This window comes from Natrix helvetica, assembly GCF_964273705.1.
Source record: "Natrix helvetica genome assembly, chromosome: 6".
Lineage (NCBI taxonomy): Eukaryota > Metazoa > Chordata > Lepidosauria > Squamata > Natricidae > Natrix > Natrix helvetica.
This window is the reverse complement of record NC_138553.1, coordinates 24,640,427-24,668,408: the sequence shown is the minus strand read 5'-3', so window position 1 is coordinate 24,668,408 and position 27,982 is coordinate 24,640,427. Positions and strand designations below refer to the sequence as shown.

Below are 27,982 nucleotides of genomic sequence, written 5' to 3'. Positions count from 1 at the left end.
AGTTTTTGTATTTATACATTAAAATGAGAATCTGCACACATTTTAAATGAAACCAAATTTAATGAATGCATTTAAGACAAAAACACTTAATAAGCCAATTACATACATATCTAACTTTAGACAAATGAAGTAAATGTACTTCAATAATATCAGTAAGTAACATGCAAGAGGAACAACTGTACTTTAAATTCTGAACATTAAAGAGATTATGAAGGTTAGCTGTGAGATATTCAAAAACTGTGAATGGACATACATATCATGCTATATTAAAATGCCCCTTTCAAGTCATTTATAAAAACCACACAGCATCTTCTGCACGAACATTGTACAATATAGATAGGCTGGATTCATACACTTAATTACAATTAATACCCACTGAAATAAATGGGACTTGTTCTTTTAACTAGTTCCATTGTTTTCAATGGTATCCAGGTTAAACTAATTTAGATCTAATCCTCTAAGTAAATTAAAAATTTGTGGATACATATATTCATCACTATGCATAATGTAAAATGCTTAAAAACAGAACATATATACACCATACCATGATTAAAGAAAGGTTTTTTAGAAGATATTATAGCTTCACAAACTTATCAAAGTATGTATAGGTCCAAAATATTTTACACTTTTTTTAAATTTCAAGGTTAAGAATTAGATAATTGCATTTTCAGTACATGGCATGGGTAAGTAAAGTATAGCCCTCCATTTGTTGAGCTACAGTTTTTAACAGCCTTAGCTAACATGACCAACATGTAGAATGCTAGAAGTTATAGTACTGCATCAGAGGGCCACATTTATTTACTATATTAGGTATTCACATATTTACTTCTTGATACAAGTCACTAGTGTCAACAAATATTGTGTCTCAATACTTCCTTTAGCCATATAGGTACATGTTTTGAGAGCTACCACAATCTTCTCTCACATCCTGCCTTTTCAAACCTGCTAAAATTTGTTTAGAAAAATGAAAGATGGAATATTGGATACCAGAACAAGGAAGATATTCTAAAAAACACTAAGATACTGAGCCATTTAAGAAAACTGTTTTGTAAAACTAAAGTTGGCTATCATAAGCACTTCTGGATTGCTGAATAAATATTCATCACAAAAAGTTATTTTGTTCAAGCCCATGTGGAATTGATATGTATGAATAAAAATGGTTGTCTCCTCTAAAACAGGGGTCTCCAATCTTGGCAACTTTAAGACTTGTGGACTTCAACTCCCAGATTTCCTCAGCCAGCTGTGCTGAGGAACTCTGGGAGCTGAAGTCCACAACTCTTAAAGTTGCCAAGGTTGGAGACCCCTGCTCTAAAATATCCTAGCAATATATTTTTGAGATCTTTTTACAAAAAGAATTCGTATAAATCTTCCTTAATCTGAAATCTCTTTGAACTTGCTTGTTACCAGGTTGATGGGCTGAGGTACACAGTCATAGTTCTGTAAGAACAATTACCTATATAACAGCAGTTGTTTTAAATATTAAGGTCCTTCTTGAAAGTCTTTGTGACAGTCACTTCAGAAGCATCATATGGTAAGGGTAGAGATGGGAAGGCCTGGAAAAAACTGGTAAAAATTGGAAAGAAAACCAGGGCTTTTTTTTTCCAAAGCCATTTTTTTCCAGAAAATTTGAAGAAGAAAAAAAGGAGTGTGGAATATGTCCCTTTCCAATGATAAATCAGATATCTATGATGTGGTATTCAAACTATAACATGAAGACCTTAATGAAAGATTTCGGAGACATTTTGTAAAGTCTTAAATGATTGCAAATTCTCTCAGCTGAAGACAAGCAAATTCTAGAATACAATTCAAGTAACGCTGTAGTTCTCAATGCAGTTCTCAAAGAAGAGAAATATGCATTTGTGCCACTAGGAGGGCTCTGCAGGTGAAAGACTCCAGTTTGAAAGACTCCTATGTACCTCGGACTTCCTACAGTTGAGTAATTTTTGGTATACAGTAGACAATAGTTTCTGTCCTCCTTTCAGGCCTTAACTGACTGAAGAAAAATTTGTCTGACAAATTTGTTTCTCTTTTGTAACCCTTAAATGATTCCTCTTAATATTCTCCACCATCACACAATAATGTTTATCTATAGTCTAGTCAGTAAATTGGCTTTTCTTTTCCTCCTCTCAGTAAAATGGTGAGAGTTTGGAAGCATTTCCACAGTGCAATTTTTGCTGAGAGCAAAGTTGCAGTTTGCAGATATTGTGAGAAGAAATATACTTTTCCAAATGCTACAAGGATGACAAAACAAATCCTTGCGTGCCAGAGGTGCTCTAAAGACATTAAAGAATACTTTATGGAATTAAATGATGAGGACCAGAATGAAAGGGCATATTGCTTTTCCTTCCAGAGTTCTAATTCCAGAAACACTCTTTCTGCTGCTTCTTGATCATCACAAAACGTTTCTTCCCTAAAAGCATCTTCAGGTAAGGAAGTGTTGCAAACCACTGCCTTACAAAAATACACAAAACCTTCATTTATAGATAAAATGACACCTGAAAGTCAGGAGAAAATTGATCACACTCTTACAAGAGCAATATATGCTTCTGGATCAGTTTTGATGGCAGGAAACTCTTAAATTATTATGACCATACCATGGAAAAATAAGCAAAGCACTATTTCTTGCAGTACTTACAGATGGATAGACAAATGTTCAGGGAGAAGGAATCATCAACTTTCCGATAACAATACCTCAACCAGTCTTTTATAGAAGCATTGAAACAGGAGAGAACAGACATACTGCACAGTAAGCAGTGAAATATGTGCAATTTTAGAGAAAATTGAGAGTGATATAGTATTTGCTTTATTGACCCGAGAATGGAAGTAATATGAAAGCTGCATGGAAAATCATAATGGACAAGTATCCACATATTACTGCAACAGGATGTGCATCTCATGGACTAAACTTACTTCTTAGTGACTTCATGAAACTGGACACCCTTCAAAGGATTAAAGAAAATCATGTTGCCACCGCAGTCTTCAAGTAGCAGCAAGAAGAAAAATGCACAGAATAGTGACACTGAAGTGATTTAGTAAAACACCTTGGGGTGGAGTGGTGATCCCCTTTGAAAGTTTACTAAAAAGACAAGTCTTCAAGCAACAGTAATAATTGAGGATCTTAAAATTCCCAGAAATATAAGGAACACTGTGCTTGATGAGGATGTGTTTTGGGTTCAGCTGCAGAACTCCCTACAAATTTTATTTTTTTCAGCAACCCATGTATCTGAATCAGACACTGCACTTTTTTCAGAAATTCCTAACCACATGGCTATGATAAAAATATCCGTTTTTGAAAATCTAAGTGCATCTCCACTTGCAATTGCTGAAAGAGTTAAAGTGAAAGATTTTATTAAGAAACTGGAAGAAGTTTGTTGCCATTCAATATATGCTGCTGCAAATCTACGGGATCCAAGATTCAAAGGCAGTGTAGTGTGAGTGATGAGAATACAGCTGCTGCATTTGGCTGGATTATGAAGCAAGCTGGGCACTTAGAACTTGATGTTGGAAAAGTACTTTCAAATGTTGCAGAATATAGAACATCTTCAGGGATTTTGGGCCAGGAATGCGTTCTGCGATTCTGCAAAACATATCCCTCCTGCAACATGGTGACAAGGTCTCTGCACCACACAACCTCTGACACCTCTTGCATCTTCTGCTGCATGTGAAAGAATATGTTTGGTAATATTCATACCAAATCAAGAAACAAACTGACCTGTGAAAGGGTAGGAAAGCTTGTTTCAATCCGTGCAACCCTAAAGATTTTAGAAGTCCATGAGAAAAATGACGAAGAGGAAGAAGAAATGGAAAATGATAGCAGTAGTTCAGAAAATGATAGAATAAACTGCGTGTATGTGTTGTGCCTTGTGTTTCTTTAAAAAAAATGCCACTCAAAAGGTAAACTTTCTACGGAGCTTAAATATTGAAGTGGATCTTAATGTTATTTGCTATTGGTGTTAAGGGGCAGACCTGATATGGGTGGCGGCGGTTACTTTTTTATTGCAAGCATGATACTTTTATATACACTGCATTTCATGCAATTTATAAAACTACTCCACACTAAACTTTTTTTTTCAATTATTCAAAAAAATTTATTTTTTTCTGGAAAAAAACAGGGAGGGGGAACGGTTTTTACTCATGGCTTTAAAATTTCCAGAAATTTTATATCTCTAGGTAAGAACGTTTCATGTTATGCCCCAAATAATAACTCAATTTTTATTTTTAAAAAAGCAAGTAAAATATCAACTGGAACTATTTAGTGACATAAATCTGCAAAAGGTGTTCAGCATTTGTTGTTTAATACCATACATTTGTCTTCTCGAGCTTTCCATTTTCACATTCTGATTCATGTTGGTAGTAAACAGAGAATTATATGTTCAATATATTTTAACCCTTCAATAAATTGAGAAAACTAAAATACATATAGCTTGTATATAATACAACAAGTTGTTAAGCAAGTGAGTTAAAATATCGTGACTTATCTTTTTTAAAAAATGAACTATTCTTCCAAGTGAAATCAGAGGCTACTAAATTCTAAGCAACTGGAACTGATTATGAAGACTGCATATATTAAAAGCTCAAAATAGGAAACAGCCTTGAATAAATTTGACACATGATCTTCCCTATCATCTCACTTGTGAGAAGAGAGAAATGGGGAGGGGGAAGGGGGGGTTCCTTAAGCAATCCATTTTGGGTAAAGGCAGAAGGCAAATGCCCTAACAATTATTTCAGATTGAAACTGAAATATATTTTTATATTATTGCACCATAGTCATTCACATAAGCATATTAAACATTTAAAAGATTTATATCATTTAGGCATTTATCATACATGTCTGAAATATTTTGTGTAAGAAAAAGAAAATTACAGTAAATAAGTGCCACATGTTATAATCCATAGCTAGAAACAGAATTAATCCTTTCACGAGTTACCTGTAGTAACTGTAGTAATTGCTTTAATTTGGAGGGAACTTTTATTTATTTGACTGTAATCTGTATAATATAAACACATTTCTCTCTGTCTCACATTAACAGTCATCACTGCAAGCTATGCATAGTCAAAAGAAGAATGCAGATCACAATATAAATATTGTGAAAAGGGGGGACCAAAAAAGAAGCTGTACATTTTCAGTTGGTAGAAGTCTCAAGTTCTGCTTTGCTTGTTTCTGTCTCATTGCACAGCAGTTTTCGAAAGATACTTGCATAGAATGGTCCATAAACCTGTTTATTAAGGTTAACAATGCTAGCATACTGCGATCCAATAGTCTCTATCTCTTTCTGAATCACTTCAAGACCTCCAGAAACTGTAGGCATAGATTTTTGAAAGCACGGAGAAACAAGCAAGCTTTTCATGTACAAATGAATTCGTTTACCTGAAAAAGAAAAAAAATATCCACACATACATGTACAATTAGACTTCCTGGCATTATTTAGGACAGCATTAATTTCTCATGATGAATGCAAACTGATCAACTAACATGATTAACTGCAAAGCATTCACACATCAAAAAAGACAGTGTGATTATACAGATACCATAGCACCCTGACTGATTACTGATGCATTAGAAGTTGACATCTAATCTATGTAAGATTTGGCATATAGACTGCAAAATGCATTGTAAATCTATACAAAGGACATCTTTCCTCTTTCAGGGAAGTCTACAATGGAGTCATATTCAGTGTGGACAATATGAGAATTATAATTTAGTAACACTTTAAGAGCCATAGGTTTCCAATTCCTGCTCCAAATGCCTTAGCAAACTCCAGGTCTCCAGTTATAGCCATGTGTGCCAAGACTCACATATCATAAGTTATAATGTTTGCTTGGTTTACAGTAATTTGTTTAGTGAACTTCAGCGCTGATTTGTAAAATATGTGATCAACTCAGTCAACTGGCTCATTCAACAGTTAACAAGGTCACAGTCAATGGGAAGAATCATCTGCATAAACTATTGCAAGCTAGTGTCGGGGTTCATGTTTTAAATAGGAGAGACAAAGGTAGCTGTCCTGAACCCGTGCTCCTTTCAAATATCAATCTGGCTAAAACTGGGGTCATCATTTAGTGAAGCTAGGATTTCTGGATTCTGCAACTGAAATCTAAATCTATAACCAGCAATGTACTATTAAACGTGAGAAGTAGGTGGGCCCAATCTTCACAATGAATGTATATAAGAGAGTGCTCAGGAATCATAGGTACATAGATACATACAAATATACATTTTAATATTAAGAATATGTCAAGTAATTTATCACTAACCAATTAAGGTGATGACAGCATTGTCTTCAACAATGTTGCAGAGCTGACCTACCACATTTTCTTGAACTTCTTTATTTAATAGTTGAAAGCCTCTCTTTGTGAGTGATTCATTAATTGCACTACATGTCTGAATACCTATTGCATTAAGAGCTTCTTTTAAATCAAAAGTCCTGCAAGAAAGAGGGAGGGAGATTAGAAACAAAATGCTATCACATAATGCTTTTGCCGTTTTAAAAATCATTATTCAGTCGTTCACGTGTTTACATACTCCTTATGCATTCCTTCGAGCAAAACAAAAGAAATCCTTTTTTGTTTCTCAACGAAGTCTGGAATATCCTTAATAACTGCAGGCAGCATGTTGCTTGTTATGAGAGAAATACACGCTACAATCTTCAACTGATTCAATTTCTTGGATAATTCTTGGAGGCGAGCTTCATCTGTCATTAGTGTCTGCAACAATTGGAAGAGTAACATTTATGAACAATCATCAAACCTCTGACCATATTTAACAAAGTACATCTTCGTGAGGTCGTCAACTTTTTCATCAGGTCCAAGATAAAAGAAGTCTCCTGAAAAATGTAACTACCACCACAGTAGAAACCTTCAAATTTCTAGGTTCTATCATATCTCAAGACCTAAAATGGACACTTAACATCAAAAACGTCATCAAAAAGCACATTAAAGAATGTTCTTTCTGCGCCAACTCAGGAAACTCAAACTGCCTAAGGAGCTGTTGATATAATTCTACAGAGGGATTATTGAGTCTGTCATCTGCACCTCTATAACTGTCTGGTTATAACAAGACAGACACAGATTTCAGAGGATAATCAGAACTGCAGAAAAAACAATTTACTGCCAACCTACCTTCCATTGAGGACCTGTATACTGCATGAGTCAAAAAGAGGGCTGTGAAAATATTTACAGACCCCTCGCATCCTGGACGTAAATTCTTTCAATTCCTACCCTCAAAACGACACAATAGAGCACTGCACACCAAGACAACTAGACACAAGAACAGTTTTTCCCGAATACCATCACTCTGCTAAACAAATTATTCTCTCACCACTGTCAAACTATTCACTAAGGCTGCATTAGTATTACTATTAGTCCTCTCATCGTTCCTATCACCCATCTCCTCCCACTTATGACTGCATGACTGTAACCTGTTGCTTGTATCCTTACAATTTACATTGATATTGTTTCCTGATTGTTTATTTGTACCCTATGACTATTATTAAGTGTTGTACCTTATGATTCTTGACGAATGTATCTTTTCATGTCTTTTTATGTACACTGGGATCTTATGTACCAAAGAAAAATTCCACACATGTCCAATTATACTTGGGCAATAAAAATTGAATTCTATTCTGTTCTATTCTATTTTTTCATTATATTCAATACTACTGGTAACACAAATGCAAAATGTCCATACTGTTTCTTTATTAATATTATTTTATAAACATTTAAATGTAAATTAGTTTAAAAAGAAAATGGAGCTTACATAGGCATTGGTTAAAGTCTAAGGCTGATCCCAGCTTTCTATATCACACATTAACCAATTGATTCATTTAGAAGCTCTTAAATGTAAATAGGAGGATCTACTTTTCTTCTGCTGTTGTTCCCCAATAACTGCTATTTAAGGCAGTAAAATTTTAAGCACCTGAAGGTACTAAACAGCATTTAAGACTAGGTGTTATAGGCTTAACTGTCATGACTTTCTCCTGTCTCTTAAAATTATTAAAATAATGATTGTCATTGCATCTGAAGACAGCATATTCTGCAGTTAGGTGTTCCCATTAATTTCTATAGGACAAAGCAAGCCAGGGCTCAATGAATAACTAATCACACCAAATACAAGGCATAACATTATAATGCAACGAAATGTAGGGCTGTCAAGCCATTGGTTCACATTATAAAATCTTTATCCAAGCTTGAAAAAAGTATCTATCTATGACATTGTGGATGATAATAACTATGAAAAATCTAGAATCAGGCAACATGCCAACCTATAACATGACTTGTTTTTGGATTCGTGTGTTGTACTTTACTCCATAAATCATGGTTAAGTAAACCATGATTTAAGTGTAAATTGCTATCCACTGTATATTACAGAAAAAGAAGAATAATTTTTTTAGAAGTTCTGAGATAGAAAGCAACTTACCTCTGGAATTGTTTTTTTCTGATAATCCCACTCTAACAGTTTCAGGTAGCTGTTTGTTAACACCGTAATCGGGCTAAGATTTGGTTTTGAGATCCCATTAGCACCAGGAGATGATGGCATTTCACAAGAAATAGAAGATAGTTCATCTTGTATTGATTCCTTTATCCAGTCGGTTGTCAAGTTTAGGGCACCTGAACATTCGGAGACAAAGATAAGAAAGTTCAGACTTTCAATGTTTGTTTTACAAAGGCATGTACCCAGTTCAGTAAATAAGCTATGAGGTGGGGGGTGGGGGGGTGGGGGGGAGGGATAACTCTAGGACCTGATCACCAAAAGAAAATTAAACAGGTGAATATTGAAAATTAGAGAAAGTTTTAAAAAACTGACTAAGCTTACAACATGACAAAGTAACATTAGAATCAGGCATAAGCATGCAGTGTAAAAATACATCCAGACAGTAAAACATGTAAGCCAGAGCATTTTTGCAACTCAAGATTGTTTTACTGACAATAATCCTCAAAAGGTTTTAGAATATTTCTCTCCCTTCCCCAAATCTGTTGCAGCCTTTGCCCAACTGCTTCAGATCTCATACAACTGCCTTTGCTGCCACTTCATTGTCTATCCCCTTTTTATGTAAACAAAGAACATACTTGGAGTTTCTTCTAGTATATCTTGGAATTTTGCTCTTTCGTAATCTATCAAGTTGCGCTGAACGTGTGGTCTAAGACACTGTATGGTAAAATTAACCATATCCATTGTCATGAGATCCAGAACATGGAATATTTGCCTGAAGGAATACAGAAATGACAAATTGGCAATATGTTCAAACATTGTTACTTACATATTTTAGTCAGTCATTCTTTCTTACAATGTGAACATGATATGTACTTTTTTGATAATTTCCCAAGAGTGTAGTTTTCATAAGAAACTACATCCAATTCCAAACTTCAAAAATAAAGTGTGACATTGTAAAGCTAACTGAGCAGAATTTCAGGTGTTTTGCAATGTTCCTGTAGTTACATCTTTATACAACCTATAGCTATTACAAATGCAAAGATCACAAGAAATGATAACACAAATCCTATCTATTCTGCTCCTACCAAATGCCTGTTAAAAAGAGTCACTTTTAAAGCTCTTAATCAACTAGCTTTAAAAAGCAAAAAGCCATCAAGCTGGAATAGATATCCATTAAGATTAAAACAATAACACTGAAAGCTGAGTTGAACCATAAGAAAATATAAGGGTGCTTCTTTTACAAGAGCCAAAGTAATATGGAAGTGGATGGTTGCTTTTACAAAAAGTAGGGGATAGGGGAAAAAACAGAAAACTAAAAAACAGCCAAAGATTCACAGTTTAAAGTCAGACTCAAGATAGTGATTGTATTTGGAATGCTTTAGTCCAGGCAAATGTCTATGGAGATTCTCAGCCACCCAGGTCATGGTTGTCCCAAAGGCAACTGGGCTTTCAGAACTGAAGAAGCATCTTGGATGAGAAGCAAAAAGTCTTTGTTGTGGTCCACTGGCAGCCTGTGGAACTCACAATGGAGTTGGACAGTGAGGAGGTTGGGGAGGAACATGGGCCAGTTCTGGAGTCTGGGGAAGGCTTGGACAAGGGCTCTGCGTCGGAGGCTGAGAGGGGGCCAGGACCATCTGGTAGTTATGTGTTGCCTCTGGAGCCTCCTGAATCTGACATCAGCAAGGCAGAGGAACAGGGGGAGCTTGTTCCCAGTGAGTGCATTCACAGAGCTGCCAGAAGGCAAGAACAATTATGACAAAAAGGGCAACTCAGGAGTAAGGTTTGGAGATGATTGGCCCCTCCCATGGGACATAAAGGAGGAGCAAACACACATGAGCTTTTGCAGGAAGCAACTTTGTTCGTTCTGGTCAGTTTAAATTCTGAAGTTCCGTTTTGACTCTGCTCCGTTTGGCCTTGGAAAACTAATTGGCAATTAGTTCTTTGCCAGCATTCCAAGGGAGATAAAGGTGGGTGCTTATCAGCCTTATCGAAAAGACTGTGGCAGACTTATGTCGTGGTCTTCACAAACAGTTTGTGACTCATTAGGGGCTGTGAATGAACATAATTCACAGCCATTGAAATTAAAAAAAGAGTTTTTGGGACTAAGCGTGTGATTTTTATTGTCTCAGGAAGCTTAGGTTCAGAACAGTCTTCAAAGAAAAACAAGAAAGTCCAGTTGCCTCTTGAAAAAGCACCTTTGGGACAACCATGACCCGGATGACTGAGAATCTCCACAGACATTTATCTGGTCCAGTTGCCTCTTAAAAAAGCACCTTTGTAACATTTTAGTCCAGGATTTTGCAACCTCAGCAACTTTGGATTGGGTGGGCTTCAACTCCCATAATTCCTCAGCTAGCAATGCTTTAGTCAATGGTAGGTATTACTGATGTCTGACTATCAACAGTAAAAGTCAAATGGAAGAATTCCACAGCCATGTTAGCTGGGAATTCTAAATGGTATAAAAGACACCTGAAATTTTGGGGAGGTTTGATTCAGATCATTCTTTTAACCACCACCTAATGTTAAAAAGCAAATCACATACCAACCTCAACAATGCTACAATATTCCCAGTGGGCTTTAACTGGTTGACATCATTGTCTCTTACTGGAGCACACAGCTTTCCCATGGTGCTAATGACATAGTTTGCAAGACCCTGGATATCGACTGCATTGTGCTCAGCCTGCTGCCTTATAAGGTCCGCATCGAGGACTTCACAAATTTGGTTGCGCATCCTGTTAGCCCCCGGGTTCAAAAAAGAAAGAAGGATCTGCAAGATTAAAACCACAAGTCAATTAAATTGCAATTAATGACTCATAATAGAAATGTGTGTTTCATGTGGTCAAAGACACACAACAGAGAGAACCAATCGATAATACAACTTAGGAGTAATTTCAGCAACTGTGGCTTTATGTTGCACATGCCAAACGTCCCTCTTCAAGAGCAATTATGAGTCCTGCCCTTCTTGCCACTTGAAGTGACTCTATACACTTCGTAATTCAAAGGATATGAATGCCATACCTAGATGCAAAACAGGTACATGCTGTTCTACATCTAGATTATCTCACAAAAGTGTCGTTTGGAGAAACTAAGTGGCCATAAAGCTAACAAGAAGATGATTTTGGTTCACTTTGCTCCCCACCCTCCACCACCAGCAGGGGAAAATTCAGGGAAAACCATGGAGGCAATTTTGAACTGTCTGGAAGTTCACAAACGTTGTGAAAAATTAATACATCCAAGTTCTACTAACGGCAAGAGAGTCAGTTTGGTGTAGTGATCAAGGCATCAGGCTAGAAATGGGGATAACATGAGTTCTACTAAGGAACAAAGTCAGCTGGGTGACCTTGAGCTGGTCACTCTCTCCCAGCCCTAGGAAGGAGATAATGACAAACCACGTCTGAAGAATCTTGCCAACAAAACTACAACGAGTAACCCAAGGCAATTGCCAGGAGGCAACACTGAAACAAAGATACACAGTCACACACGGACATGCCATCCCCACCCACTGCAAAACCTTTAAAAACTACAAAATGATGTTATGATATTATGTAACGTTGTGGTAAAATGTTGTAGGCATAGCAGGATGTCATTCAGGCCCTGTTTAAGTACCCGGCATACAAATACTAACACACACAACTTTCAGGCAAAGCCTGCCAGACCCACACATATTTTTATCTGGCTTTCAGCACTGACAGGATAAGCTGAGCAATTATTGTGGTCACCTTGAACATATAACCATGCTACCTCAGAGTCTAACACCACTGCAGGGAAATGTTGAAAGGGTTGGCCAAATCAGCATTTTTCCTCTGAGAATTGGACTACTGAAATATTTAGCAGTTGCTAACCAATAATATTGGTCTCTACCATACCCCCTTGTATGTAAGAACAAGTATTAAAGAAGAAGGGCTACAATGAATGTTAACAAACGTTTTATAATTCTGCTTCTGGCAGCCACGCCACCATAAACAAAAAGAAAACAAAACATGCTAAGCTTCAATGTACCTACATATAAAATTGTTAAAATCATTTCTTTCTGTCTGTTATAAAACTTTCCAGCAATCTTCCCCACCCTGGTTGCCTCTCAGGTGTGCTCAAACTCAACTTTATACCATTCTCCCAACCATCATAGTCAAGACACCTGAAAGACAGTTAGACGAGGGACATCTTGAGAGGCTGCAGACTTTACATCTACAACTTTGATTTACAGAATGCCAATGTACAGACATTGTCAATGTACAATGTGCATTGAAAGAACGCAGTAGCTCAGTGGCTAAGATGCTGAGCATGTCAATCAGAAAGGTCGGCCGTTTGAATCCCTAGCACCGTGTAACAGAGTGAGCTCCCATTACTTGTCCCAGCTTCTGCCAACCTAGCAGTTCAAAAGCACGTAAAAATGCAAGTAGAAAAATAGGAACCACCTTTGGTGTGAAGGTAACAGTGTTCCGTGTGCCTTCGGCATTTAGTCATGCCGGCCACATGACCACGGAGACGTCTTTGGACAGCGCTGGTTCTTCTGCTTTGAAATTGAGATAAGCACTGCCCCACTATAGTCGGGAACGACTAGCACATTTGTGCGAGGAGAACCTTTACCTTTAATGTACAGAACCTGCTCCATGTCTGCTTAAAAACAAACTTAGCTTGAGAGAGCAGGACCAAAACCCCACCTCTTTAATTTCCTCAAACAGTTTGATTGCATGCTCATACTCAGGAGGGTCCTCCTTCAAATCTTCTTCCAGGCGATCCCAGAATGCTTTATGTATAATTCGTTTAATCCTTCCAGGCAAGCTGTCAGGTATGAGAAGGGCAAGACAGGAGAGTGTAAGCATTCAAAGAAAGCTAAGTGCTAAAACAAAAAAAGTCAAATTAAGTTCCAGCTTAGAGGAAAGGACCTATCATTTTATTAATAGAAAGATCCTAGCCCAGTGATGGCGATGGCACTTGTGGCACGCGGAGCCATTTGTCAGGGCATGTGAGGCGCTGCCCTGTCAGCTGGCCAGGGTGGTTTTAAGCGCTCCGAAGGCCTCAGGAAAACCTCCGGACGATCCCTGAAGCCTTCGGAACGCTTAAAACGACCCTCCGAGCAACCCGGAAGTCACTTCTGGTTTGCTCGGAGGGTGGTTTTAAGCGTTCCGAAGGCTTCAGGGAAGCCTCCGGACCATCCCTGAAGCCTCCGGAGGGCCTCCGGGGGGGCGGGGGAGGCTCTTTTCGCCCTCCCCAGGCTCCTATAAAGCCTCTGGAGCCTGGGGAGGGCGAAAAAAGCATGTACAAATGGAGGGGGTCGCGCGTTGTGCGCTCATGCGCACTGGGGGGGTCGCGCGTTGCATTATGGGTGCGGCACGCCCGCACACAATCCCCCTGCGCTCCTCCCACTTGTGGCACGCGAGCCAAAAAGGGTTCGCCATCGCTGTCCTAGCCATAGCAGTTTATGGATCAGGGCTCAATTATTTGTGAAATGGGCCGGTGTGGTTGTTACAGAGGCCATGATTTGTGTGATATGTAACCTTAGCCAGTATTTACAGGAATACTGCACATTCAAGTTCTTTTTTAAGTAGCAATGTTTAAGTCTCAGTTCAAATCACAAGCTTAACCTGAAGAAAAAAAACTTGCTTAGCTTGTTGAGTACACATTGTGTACCAAAAGATGAACATTTGAAAGGACCCCTGAAACTATGCAAACCATCTGTGATTGCTTGTTGTTCTGTTTAAACACTGGCTCCCCCTTTCCCCATTCTTTTAAAAACCTGAGCCTACCTGTTCTGAGGCTGCTCTATGCGTTCCAAGTGAAAATTCTCATTTACAGCAATTTCATGAGCCAGAGACAGGTTTGACAGATTCCTTGCAGCTGCCATCATTTCATCAAATGTAACCATTTTGGGAGGGCTTGTTGCTGGAACCAAGAAATAAAACACATGACACGTTGACTTGGCATGAAAGCCTATCAATATTTTACATTTCTGAGCGGGTTCTTCGCTTAGTGTTTTAAAAAAGTTTACATTGAATCTATATTTTCACTAAATACCATATTTTGGGACTATAATTAGTACCGGAGTATAAGACGCACCATGATTTTGAAAAGGTAAATTAAAAAAAAAAGTTGTTGCACTCTGCATGCCTCCTAAACTTTCTGCACGACTCATTTTTTGCACAAAAAAAAGGGGGGGTGGGGGCATGCAGAGCTTTGGAAGCCTTGTAGAGTGCTCCTATGGGTTGGGGGGGGGAATGAGCAAAAAATGGCCCATTTTTTGCAAAAAAAGAAGGGTGCATGTGGAAGCTTTAGGAGGCTTGTACAGTGCTCCTAGGGGCGGGGGGGGGCAAAAACGAGCAAAACCAGCCCGTTTTTTGCTCATTTTTGCCCTCCCCAGCCCCCAGTAGCACTTTGCAAGCCTCCCAAACTCTCTGCACGTGCATTTTTGTAAAGGGGACAGGGTTTCGGGAGGCCAAAAATGCTGTATTCAGTGTATAAGACGCACCCAGATTTTCACCCTCTTTTTGGGGGAGAAAAGGTGCATCTTATACTCCGAAAAATATGGTACCTTCTTCTTCTTCTTCTTTTTTTTTTGCAAATTCCAAGCCAGGAGATTTTGTTACCCAAAATACAGTTCAAAAACTGCCAGTCCTTGTTCCTGTATCATTGTTCCTATAACAGGATGTTAGTGTTTATTCCTGAGCAGCAGCAAACTTAGAAATTAAGTTTAGGACAAGTTAATTCAGCCTCCCCACAATCCTATAGCTGGGTTCCCATATCATACTCGATCATACTACACTTTGTTTTGACCTGCATGTTCAATTGGTATCCTACTGTGGCTAAAATCATGATTTATGAAATCAATCAGCCAACTGTACCTTATTCAGCAAGCTCTGGTTAATATGTGCTGCCCCAGAGAATTCCTCCTTTCTATTTGACTCTTTATATAAAAGCTAATCAGACTGGCACTTGTGCTTTATTTTTGACAACAAAAATAGAACAAGAATGATAACTTTACTCGAAGGAGGCAGATTAACATCAAAGTGTATATGGAGATTCTCAGTCATCCAGGTCATAGTTCTCCCAAAGATGCTTTTTCAAGAGGCAACTGGATTTTCTTGTTACAAAAAAGTCCAGTTGCCTCTTGAAAAAGCACCTTTGGGATGATCAGAGGTTCAAGACACTTTTCAATGTTTCAAGTTTCATCCACAGTTGGCCCATTCTGTCTAGTGAAAAGGCCAACTCTGATTTCTGGACATCAGATATTGCTTGCTCTTTGAAGTCGATTAATAAATCTTTTTGAAAGTGTATCTAAATATATGTGTTTGATTCTGGGTGTTTTCTATTTATTGGCATGCGACTTGTTTCTATTTTTACAACAGTTATTATTTCCCTTTTACTCAATTGCAAGATGTTTTATTAGAGAAATCCAACTGAAAATGTATTAATAAAATCAGTGAGTAAATAAATACTAAGCAGAAGTGAATTAAAATGGGGAAATATACATTCTATTCAAAGTAAAACATTTCAAGCATCTTAGTGAAATGTTTTTGTACAAAATTATATTTCCAGCCCACTCATAAATTATAGAATGTTCTGGATCTGTTCTAAGATGATCATTTAGTTCAGCCAGAGGACAACTCAAGCATTTTGCTATTTTATACTTTTTCTGCAAAATTTCAAAAGGTACCTAAGGATATGGCTGGCATATCATTGCAGACAGCAATTATAAACATAATTCAGAGAAGTCCTTCATGATATCTTTACTAATGCCTACCATCAATAAATGGGTAACTGCTAGGATCCAAACCTGTGTTGGTCATATATTAATAATAATCTCACATTCTGGCAATCTCTTTCACCCACAAGATTTGGCATGGTGTCATGAAAGATAGCTAAAAAAACCCTTTTAAAATGTGGCCAGCTTCAACTCCCTTAAGGAACTACTGAAATTTTGCACAATTTGGGAAATTATTTTGTGTGTTCTGAGGACACAATCTAGAAGTGTCAGAGACAGTGCACTGTCCTCTTTTGACAAAAAATCCTACAAATGCCCAAATAAGGCCAGAAGATAATAGTCCACCAACATCCTCCTCAAAATGTTGGAGGATCTGCATATCCAATCTGAACTTATCCCAGACACTTTCGGCAATTCATAGGCAGATATCCCGGTTGGTGCTTCTTGCTTACAGACTGGAGAACTGGGCTTGCTTGAAGAATCACTGGTAAAACTCTGCCTTGAGTATTCAGAGTCACTAGATGAAGAAGCTGCACTTTCTGAAGATCGCGAAAAATCACAGTCACTGCTCTGCTCATCAGTGAAAGGCATCTTGGATCACTTCTGTTGATCCAGTAAATAGAACCTGCCAAATTTTTTAAAAAAGGGTTTACTAAAATATGTTTGATACAGCTATAAGAAAGTCTTTACAAATGTTAGCACTGAAGAGCATTAGTACTGAATTGAAAAGAAGATAAATAAGTTGGAAGGAATCCGTAGATTCAATGAACATATGGGAAGTAGGTGAGGGTTTTTTTCTTCTTCTAAGCTTCCTTTGATGGATTGTGTCATCTGGCCTTTGGATAAATCTGATACGCAAATTGCCTATCTTAAATACAACATCCATTTTATTATACATTTAAAATGGAATCAGGCAGTATTATTAAATGTCTTTGGATTTTAAACCAAACTGTCTTAAGCTGTATAGTATGCTGAGACTTTGGGAAAAATAATTAAAATAAGATGCAGAACCTAGACATCTTTATTCATAATCACAGATTATGTTCTTTATATGATACAATTTTAGTACAGTGATTCCCAACCCTAGTGATCCCCAGGTTTGGCTATTTTCCTAGTTGATGATCATGACAAACTGTAGACAAGTAAATTACTGAATGTTAGTCAAAACTATATACTAACCTGTGTAAGCAAGCACCAAATGAAGTTATCGCAATTGCCTAGAGGTAGTCAAGATGCAGTCCTCTTGAAAATTAAAAAGACTTAGAATTTAGCTAATACTTCAAAGGATTTTCCACATGTATCATTTCATCAGTCTTTAGAGTGATTGTATAAGACAGATTCATATTCTAAAATAAAAGCCTAGCCTGGGTATTTAATGCCAAATGTTAAATAATAAAAATCATTTTAGGCTATAATGTTATAGAATTTAGGATAGCATTTTATGGACTACTGGATTCCTTGGAAACGGAGATGTTCTTCCTTATCAAGATGCTATTATCTAAACTCATAACTGAAGAAGTTCCATTTTTCACTGGAATTTTAAATAGAGACAGTGTACAATGGGGCTTCATTTTCAATATGGAATCTAGCACCTACTACTAGAATCAGACTAAGAGAAGCTTTACTTCCTTTTCTAGAACAAATGATTCTTACTCTATTCTTGTTAATAAAGAGTTACTACAACAAAAAGAAAAGCAATCATTTTGAATTCTTTGAATATTCAATAATATTTAACCAGTTAAATAATTGGAAATTATCCAACTGATCAACTTAGAATATTTATCTAGTGGGTTAAATTGCCAATTTATGCAACATGAAACTCAACATTGAGGTCAGTGCGAGATTTAATCCAGTCACTACTCAGTTCATATTCTTTATCCATTATTATGCAACACCCCTATTCACTTTTGAAAAACCCATAACCGAAATTCCATTATTAACATGTAACACTTCTTGTAGTGAACCATCAATAATTCTCATGATTTAATGCAATTAAATACTTCCTGTGCCAAGTAAAAACAACCATTTCTAATGTTGGTCAGATAGATTAATAATCCCACCAATCATATCTAGGCTCATGTGCAGAACAGGAAATAAACATGACATCATACAATTTAAAAACTACTGTTGGAATTTACATAGTCATACAATTATAAAACTGCTCTGGCAATGAGTCAACAAGTACTTCATGCAAGCATGAACCTCTTGTTTACAACATGAATCTTTTCCAGATGTTCCTTGGTTCCATAGGAATCTTCTTAATCAAAACTACTAGTGAATGGAAAGCCAATTAATTGTAGAGAAGGTGTCCTCTTTGTGGACTTGAGGATTAGCTTTACAACTGGTGAAGAAGAGGCAGATTAGTATGCTAGTCTTCATTCCTCTTCATTCCTCTTCTTCTATGTAAACTTAATAAGTTTACATACAAGAATGAATAATGAATAAATAGAATGAAACCAGGTATCCTAACTTTGTGTCCTCAAGATGTATTAGCACAGCGATGGCAAACCTTTTTTGGTTCGTGAGCCATAAGTGGGGGGAGCGCAGGGGGGTCGTGTGCAAGCGTGCCACACCCATAATGCAATGCGCGACCCCCAGTGTGCATGCACGCACAACAGGGGCAACCCCCCATTTTTACATGCTTTTTTCACCCTCCCCAGGCTCCAGAGGCCTTATAGGAGCCTGGGGAGGGCGAAAAGTGCCTCCCCCGCCCCCCTGGAGGCCCTCCGGAGGCTTCAGGGATCGTCCGGAGGCTTCCCTGAAGCCTTCAGAACTCTCAAAACGACCCTCCGAGCTTCCAGTTTGCTCGGAGGGTCGTTTTAAGCGCTCCAAAGGCATCAGGGAAGCCTCCGGACGGTTCCTGAAGCTTTCGGAACGCTTAAAACGACCCTCCAAGCAAACCGGAGGGCCTCCAGGGAGCCTGGGGAGGGCGAAAAATGGCTTTTAAAAGCGGTGAATTCAGCTGGCCAGCGCGCATGCGCGCTAGCCAGCTGACAGGGCAACGTCTTGCGTGCCCAGACAAATGGCTCCGCGTGTCACCTGTGGCACGCGTGCCATAGGTTCGCCATCACTGTATTAGCATATGGCAAGGAATTATAGAAACCATTTTTTAAAACCAGGACGACAGAATTTAATCAGGACGACAGAATTTGGATAAAAGAGACCATAATATCTTCACATGTAACAGGTATTTTCTACTTTTTAATATCAAAAGGGTAAGTCACAACACAGCTGTCATTTGTTTGAATGGTTCAACTAAAACTCTTTGCCCTGAAATATACAAGATACTTCACAGCAGCAGCATAGTAGTTGCCCACCCTTGATTTGCAAGTGAAGTTCCTTGTGCTAAACAGTAATCTTGAGGATCATGGTAACAAAGACCCTAAAACATTTTATTCTTGGTCAGTTATAGAAAAGCTATGACATGGTAAACAAAGGCATGGTTTCAAAAGCAGCAAATAAAAACCATGGTGTATATTTGAAGAACAAGTGAGACTACAAACTATGGTTTATCAATGACAATGACTGGGTTTACCTAGCCCACTAACCCAAAATCAAATAAGCTTGGCATGTGAATAAAACCACAATATGAATGACAGTCTAGGAACAATTTACCTATCTTACGCATGTCAGACCCAATGAAGAATACTGACACAATAATGACAGAACTACATACTTTAGAGTTTTGAAACTTGATGTCATATTGTATAAAGTACACAAGAACATGAGTCACTGAGCCAGGCAATTAAATGACACTGTCCCTCATTTGCACTGAGCCAGGCAATTAAATGACACTGTCTCTCATTTGCACAGAGCATGACGACTCCAGAAAGAAATTTGAGTTGCTTCCCTTCCAACTTCATAGTTTCTTTCTTTGGACTCTCATATCTTTGGTCTTTTAAAAATAGCTAATAGAAATCAGCTTCCTTTCCAAGTACATTCTACTTCTCAGATATTACCATTACTGGCATTTAGAAATGGACCTTAGAATAGAATAGAATAGAATAGAATAGAATAGAATAGAATAACAAAGTTGGAAGGGACCTTGGAGGTCTTCTAGTCCAACCCCCTGCCTAGACAGGAAACACTATAACATTTCAGACAAATGGTTATCTAACATCTTCTTAAAAACTTTCAGTGTGGAGCATTCACAACTTCTGGAAGCAAGTTGTTCCACTGATTAATTGTTCCAACTGTCAGGAAATGTCTCCTCAGTTCTAAGTTGCTTCTCTCCTTGAGAAGTGTTAATCATGTCTCCCCTAGTCCTTCTTTCCATTAAACAAGACATATCCAGTTCCTGCAACCGTTCTTCATATGTTTTAGCCTCCAGTCCCCTAATCATTTTTGTTGCTGTTCTCTGCACTCTTTCTAGAGTCTCCACATCTTTTCTACATCCTGGCAACCAAAACTGAATGCAGTATTCCAAGTGCGGCCTTACCAAGACATTATAAAGTGGTATTAACACTTCCCGTGATCTTGATTCTATCCCTCTATTTATGCAGCCTAGAACTGTGTTGGCTTTTTTGGCAGCTGCTGCACACTACTGGCTCACATTTAAATGGTTGTCCACTAGGATTTCAAGATCCTTCTCACAGTTACTACTACTGAGCAAGGTACCACATATACTGTATCTGTGCATTTTGTTTTTCTTGCCTAAATGTAGAACCTTACTCTTTTCACCATTGAATTTCATTTTATTAGATAGTGCCCAATGTTCAAGTTTGTCAAGATCCTTCTGTATCTTAAGCCTATCTTCTGGAGTGTTGGCTATTCCTGCCAGCTTGATGTCATCTGCAAATTTAATGAGTTTCCCCATTTATCCCCTCATCCAAATCAAAACCTTCTTTTTAACTTTTTGCTATATATCCGTGATGGCGAACCTATGGCATTTGTCAGGGCACGCGAGGCGCTGCCCTGTCAGCTGGCCATCGCGCATGTGCGCGCTGGCCAGCTGAGTTCACCTTTTAAAAAGCTATTTTTCGCCTTCCCCAGGCTCCAGAGGCTTTATAGGAGCCTGGGGAGGGCGAAAAGAGCCTCCCCCGCGCCCCCCGGAGGCTTCAGGGACCGTCCGGAGGTGACTACTATATGTTTCCATTTTCTGGAAAAGGTTTTAGGAAAATAATCTTATATAAAAATCAATAAGCTACAGAAAGTTGCAATTTAAAAATGCACACATCAAGATGTTTGTGTATATAATGCACACACAGAATGAACATTGTGCATCAACGTAGAACCATCACTGTAGAACCACTAATGATCAAATAACCACCTATTAATATAGTAGAAAGAAGAATATGGTTATTTCTATGTGCCATATTATTATTCCCTGGATATATTCTGATTCTCAAAGGGATGATCTTTACATAAATCAAACCAATACTGATTCACATACTGATTTTATATCTTATTGAGAAGCAAGGAAGGATAAAGTAGTTGCAAATACTTTTCTTACCTCCTTATTCAGAATATATATACAAAGCATCCAGAAAAATATTTTAAATGTATTCTTCAAGTTGCATATATCAGAAATTTACTAAAGCTAGTTAAATTCATTTATTATTCTCTCTCCTCTACTCCTTCCACTGCTTAAACAAATAATAAATTCCTAAGGTTTCACCAGCCCTAAATTCCAAATAGGAGGTATTTGGCTAATGCTGTTAATTTGTCATTTCACATTCTGAAATGAGTTTGCCCTTAACTGACTATTAAAAATTCCTTTTTACAAGAAGACAAAGGCCCCCACTGATAAAGCAGACATTAAATGAGCATTGACAAAAGCCAAATAATTAAATCAATAAGAAACAGAGAAGAATGGAAAGAGCTGCTGGTAGAAAGTTTCTGATGTTCAGATATTTGGGGTGTAAGATTTTATTTTAACTTTTTGCTGCAGGGACATTTGAAAAACATGAAAATTAAAGACAGTCAGTAGGTATGCTACTATATATAGATGCAACCAACTAGAAATAGAGTGATAGAGTCCATGCATCACTGGAGTGGACAGGATTGTGGAGTGGATAAAGTTGCAGTCTTCACATTTTATGCTATCTTGGGGAACTGGAGGGCTACTACTAACAGCTTTATAAGAGAAGGCAGTAAATAAAAGTAAATATGAATAGCTCTACATACATCACTTATTCACCCTAAAAAAACATAATAGATCTAGGTAGCACATCTGTCCTGTGTGCAACTATTTAGGACATGCATACACAACAAATAAAAGCAGAACCTAAAATAGAAATTCACAGCCTTATTTTAGTTGGAAAATAAGCTTCATTAGAAATTATACTGTATAAGAAAACATGAGATAGTATCTAAATGCTTAAAAGGATATTATTTAAAAATAGAAATACATGCATATATGTGATCTATTAATAGCTTGCTTACCATGTTTACTGCATTACTTTTAGACTTGTCTATCCTGGTCAATCCTTACCTGTTCAAGAGTTGCTCCCTATGTGAGATTTGATGAAGTTCATTGGCAGTTACACTTTCAATTTGTATTCTGAAGATCATTTAAGAAGTGTGTAGCAGATCTGCAAAGTGGAATGCAAAAAAGAAGAAATTTGAGTAAAACCAATATAATTGTATAGCATGTTGTCAATGTATGTATTGTGCCTATTTGGGGTAGAAGAAATGAGATAAGATGGAATTTGCATAGCAGTTTAGACTTTTTAAATTTCTACCACCGTCAACATTTACATAGTTGTGAAACACCTGCAATTTCATTTTTGAACAATATTCATTTCTGCCTGAATATCTTCACAAGCGTATCAAATATTTTAAGTTGATGCAGTGATTTTATTAAAATATCACTTACAACTTACATCTATCAGTAAATACCTATAGCATGGCAAGGGCAAACATAACATAACTCATGCATAAACTTGCCAAAATCCTAATGAAAATCTGGGGAAATCAAGTCAAAAGACTGGGATTATGAAGAGTCATGCAATGTTCCAGTTGCACAATTCTACTCACAAATGTAGATCTTGTAAGTGGCAGCAGTTTGCTTTTTTTATTACTAAAAATGTTTCATTTTTCTCAGGTTGATGCTTCTTTGATTGATAATTCTTAGCTTCTCCTGACAAGGAATAATGTGAGTTGAAAGCTAACCCATCTACACTCTACGCTAAAACAAGGCTGGAGAATAAATAATTCTTTGAAGAAGCAGAAAATCAAAACAGAAAAGTGGTTCACTTAATATCTCATAATGGGAATCAATCATTTAAGGAATGTACAACCTTTCTTCTTGCACACAAGAGAATCAGTGCTGACCAACTTCAGTGATAGTATAATACTTCACTTCCACATTTTTGTTCTTTTTGTTTGTTGTGTTTCTCTTTTCAGAAGAGAAAAAGGATCCCATAATATACTGATCAGAGTAAATAAGTCAGCATGATTCTTAATGGCTCTATATGGCTTAAGTGGAAAATTTACATTGTGTGTGTGTGCACGCGTGTGTGTATGTGGTGGGAAATTAGCAGATATCATAAGCACATCTTTTTGTTTTTAACTCAGAAACATAGCAATTCATAAAGATATAGCAACAATCATATTATTGATCTCCCAATGAATGGCAACTGAGCAGCAGCACTTACTGTACTAATTGCAGAGGTGTAGATAATTAAGTGGGAAACAGGTTTCTTTAATGAACTTTTGTTAACAGCGAATTCCATAACGCAACATCATTAGGTGAGAATTTAATTTGATTTTATCAGTGGGGTTTCATTTAAGTTGATCTGTTTCTTGAAAAAACATTGCATGAGCATCCTTAATCCAAAAACCCTACTGATGTTTGTAAATCAGACTCTGAACATTTAGTTTTATGTATAACTTATTGCAAACATTAATCCAGTCGTTTTTCTCCTGCTGTGAGCTAAATTCAGTCTTTGGAGCAGTAACCTTTTTCTTTGTTTTCTCCCTGCAGGCTAGTAGGAAAGAGACAACTCTCTCCAGAGATCTAAAATAAGTAGGTACAGAAGTAGGTTCTGCATAGACTCTGGCATTATCTAATCATTTAGATTGCATAATTTTTACCAAGAATTACGAGTGCTGTCATGACCTTTCAACCTATTGTTCTTTCCCACTCTTGCATTTTTACTAAATGCTTCAGCTCTCCTAGCATTTTCTTTAATACTAAGACAAACATGACCTGGGAAATCTGTAACTGGACTCTCTTCTTCCCGCTCCCGCAGTATCTGTATTTCATACCTAGATTATTCTTCATTTAAAAGGGTAAATGCTAGTTTATGAAGTAGCAGCTCTAGAAGAAAGAAGGCTTGAACTCCCTCAGAATATTGCTTTTCAAAGTTACTCCTTTGAAACTAAAGTGAATTCCCCCAAAGGGAAGAGAGAAAGTGCATCTCAGTTAAATCACAGTCCATTATTAAGATGAAGAGACAGAAGCTTACACAATTTACCGAAGTCTTCAGAATGTAGCGTCTAACTCACCCACCCACCCCGTCCTCCAAGAAAATATTATTCATTTAATCATACATATTTATTGCGGGTTTATCTAATGCAAGTCTTCTGCCTGCAGGTTTCTTTCCTGGTATTGAACAATGGGTTGCAATGTTACGTACATCTATATAGAAATAAAACTTCAGAGAATATATTAGTGAAAAAATAGGATTGCACAACTCTATCAATGTTAGGATTCTTAAAATACTGCAAAGTTAGACTTCACAGATCTTAAGTCAAAGGGATTAGTGGGGAAAGATGGTGAGCATTCCGGATTTCCATCTCTGATTCACCTGCAATGAAGTGTCACAGTAGACGGACAGATCTACTCTGCCATCCCTTTAAAGTGAGTCATTATTATTAAACATAATTTTCCTTTCCTATCGGGGTGCAGGTGCTATCATTTCTGAGAATTTATGGGAAATGTTTATTTATACCTGTTATTATCACTGTTATGCACTTTCCTTGGATTTTTGCATCTGCTCACAGAATCTATCATCTATCTATCTATCTATCTATCCATCCATCCATCCATCCATCCATCCATCCATCCATCCATCCATCCACCCTACCCATCCAACCACCCTACCCACCCACCCACCCACCTATCATCTATCTATCTATCATCTATCTATCTATCTATCATCTATCTATCTATCTATCTATCTATCTATCTATCTATCTATCTATCTATCTATCTATCTATCATCATCTATTTATCTATCTATCTATCATCACTATTGTGGATGATCTGTATGTTCTCTGTGTTGTGATATCCTTGGTACTCTCTGAATTTGGTTGTTTTGTTATTGAGTAATGAAACATCTGCAAACAGATAGCCATGCTCTAAGAGCACCAAAGACTCTACAGTTCAACCCTGAGCTAGAAATATTCTCTTCTATTGTATGTTTACTTCCAGACTAATTTTGTCTGCTTTGAATTTTATAAGCAAGTTATTGCTAGGTAAAGGTTATTTTTGTTTGGAGCCAAACATTACCAGTGTGATTTTTGTTGCCTATTTAGAGGATATGATTTATCACTTTTTCTCAGACAAACTGTGTGTAAAAATCATGAATATTCATGACGATAATTGTCTCAAACATAAGCTTCTTGCATTATGTCCCAGATCCTCAGATCTGTCGTTTTGATGTTTTGTTTTATGCAGAAATCTATGATCAGTGTTTTGGCAATTATTTCAACTGGATCCAATGTAAAAAGAAAATAATACAGATTCATGCCTTGAATCCAAGTAGCCAATCAATTGATTGGGTTTATTGTGATAGTTCACTGTATATAGACAAAGGTGTTTTGTGACTTTAGAACGATTTCATGTGACTCCCTTTAAAATTGATGCAAAATCAAATTATCTCTCCCCAACCCAATTATTGTGTCATGTTGGAGCCAAAAGTGGTGAGATCCATGATTGTCCAATTGTGTGGACCTGACAGACATAATTTATTTCTTGATGATTTCATATAGGTTGCATGTAAAGATCCAGGCTTCAAATTATTTTTTAATACCGCAATGGGATCACAAGGACTCATGACTAAGAAGCCTCATTGAAGCAAATGCGTCCTGTGATTTGAAGGTGGTTTCACATGAACTCATGGAAAAATCCTGAAAAATCAAGAGAATCTGTGCAGAAATAGAAATGATGAGATGTGCAAATGTTACAGTGTATTCTGTGCTAATAGACATCTTATGGTTTTTCAGTTATTCATTATTGCTTTTAATGTACATTTACAAACTTTTAATTAATTTTCTACCATTTGTCAAATTAGGGGGGGAAACCAACATTGTTAATTAAAATGATAATGATTTAAGTGCAAGAATGTTTATAAATATCTGGACCATATGCTACCCCGACCTAAGCTGCAGAAATCTAGACAGCCACCATATAGAAGTTTTGCTTTTTAATTTTCAAATAAGGAAATTGACTAAAACTAATAATAAAAATGCAATGCATAAATACCAAACTGTTGCCCATGGCTTCCCTGTAATGATCACCCAGATTTTTCTGGTGGTTGCACCTGAGACTTTATGCAATGGGCAGAATAAGAGGATGTAGTCCTCGACTTATAACAATTCCTTTCGTGACCATTGGAAGTTACAACAGCCCTGAAAACAACCTTACAGTTGTTTTTCACATTTACGACCATTGCGCCATTCATATGGTCACATGATCAGCATGGGTCAGATGCTTGGCAACTGACTCATATTTACGATGATTGCAGTGTCCTGGAGTCATGTAATCACCTTTTGCGACCTTCTGACCTTCTCACTTAACAACCACATTACTAACAACCACCACAGAAATTCACTTAACAGCCGTGGCAAGAAAGCTCGCCAAGTGTCCCACTTAGCAGCATAAATCCTGGGCTCAATTGTGCTCGTAAGTCGACGACTACCTCTACTAGCAGTCAACAAAAGAGCAGCGTCCTCCGCTGTACCGTCCAAGATTCACAAGAGCAAACGAGTAACCCGACGCCCCTCCTTGGTTTGGAAGGCGAAAACAGCAGCTCCTCCTCGGCTTGGCCGATTCCCCTCCCCGCAGATGTATTTTTGGCGCCGGCTCAGAGGCTCAAAGCCTCCTGGCACCCTCCGGTCCAAAACAAAACCAGCGTTTCCAAGGAAAACCTCCAAACAACAGACCGCTTCTCGCCTTCGCCATCTCTGCAATTGCTATCAACGCTTCCGGATCTTTAACCGCATCCGAGAAGTTGCGCGGAAGGGGAAGGGAGGGGATCGTTAAAAAAAAAAGTGTGTCAAAATAAATAATGTGGGTTGCCAACGACGGATTCCTCTCCTCCCGCCGCTCCCCCCCCCAAAGGGGATTATTGCTCGCCTCCCCAATAACTCAGCTTTGCCCGCCTGCAAAAGCGCGCTTTGGGGTCGAGAGGAGTCACCTTGAGATCCCCCACCCACCCCCGCCCGCCTTATGCTTGTTTATCCAGGGGGGCTAAAGCAATCAACATGTGCCCATATTCGACCAACGGCGTAAGCCATTAGCCATTGTTTGCAAATCCGAACCACGGGGTCCGGCACGGGCTTTGCTTCCCGTCAGGATCCATCCAGAAGGACCCCCCCACTCACCGCCTTTACCCCGCCCTCGCGGGTTCTCCCCCATGCAAGCGGAGCCTTTCACGGGGGCTCCCGAGGCAATCCGGGGTTCAATCATCGGTAGGGTTGGGGAGGACGCGGAGCGCTTCTTTCCCAAGAGGAGGAGGAGGAGGAGAAGGAAGAAGGCAAATCGAGACCCACTCACCGCAAGAGACCCCTTTCCAAGCAGAGGCGTCCTCGGTTCCCCCCGCCCCACTGGTTCTGCCTGGGCTGCCCCTCAGCTGTTGTCACTCGGGCTTTAACTCTCCATCCGCCTCCCCCCGTTTGGTTTATAC

General features: G+C 38.1%; 1 protein-coding gene across 6 annotated transcripts; it reads right to left on the bottom strand.

Annotated features, from left to right (window-relative positions):
• Positions 1-40: 40 nt before the first annotated feature.
• TCP11L2 (t-complex 11 like 2) lies at positions 41-27,982 on the bottom strand. 6 transcript variants are annotated; one of them, XM_081958349.1, is made up of 12 exons: positions 27,853-27,982; positions 22,561-22,660; positions 17,307-17,369; positions 16,580-16,752; positions 14,176-14,311; positions 13,090-13,210; positions 10,975-11,195; positions 9,064-9,200; positions 8,414-8,604; positions 6,521-6,702; positions 6,253-6,422; positions 41-5,368 (listed from the first exon to the last, which is right to left on the bottom strand). In XM_081958349.1, the coding sequence occupies exons 4-12, from the start codon at positions 16,716-16,718 to the stop codon at positions 5,124-5,126; spliced, it is 1,542 nt and encodes a 513-aa protein (XP_081814475.1). In that variant the 5' UTR covers positions 16,719-16,752; positions 17,307-17,369; positions 22,561-22,660; positions 27,853-27,982; the 3' UTR covers positions 41-5,123. The 6 variants fall into 6 exon arrangements, with proteins under 6 accessions (XP_081814475.1, XP_081814479.1, XP_081814474.1 ...); XM_081958353.1 differs by lacking the exon at positions 27,853-27,982 and adding an exon at positions 27,038-27,255; XM_081958348.1 differs by lacking the exon at positions 17,307-17,369.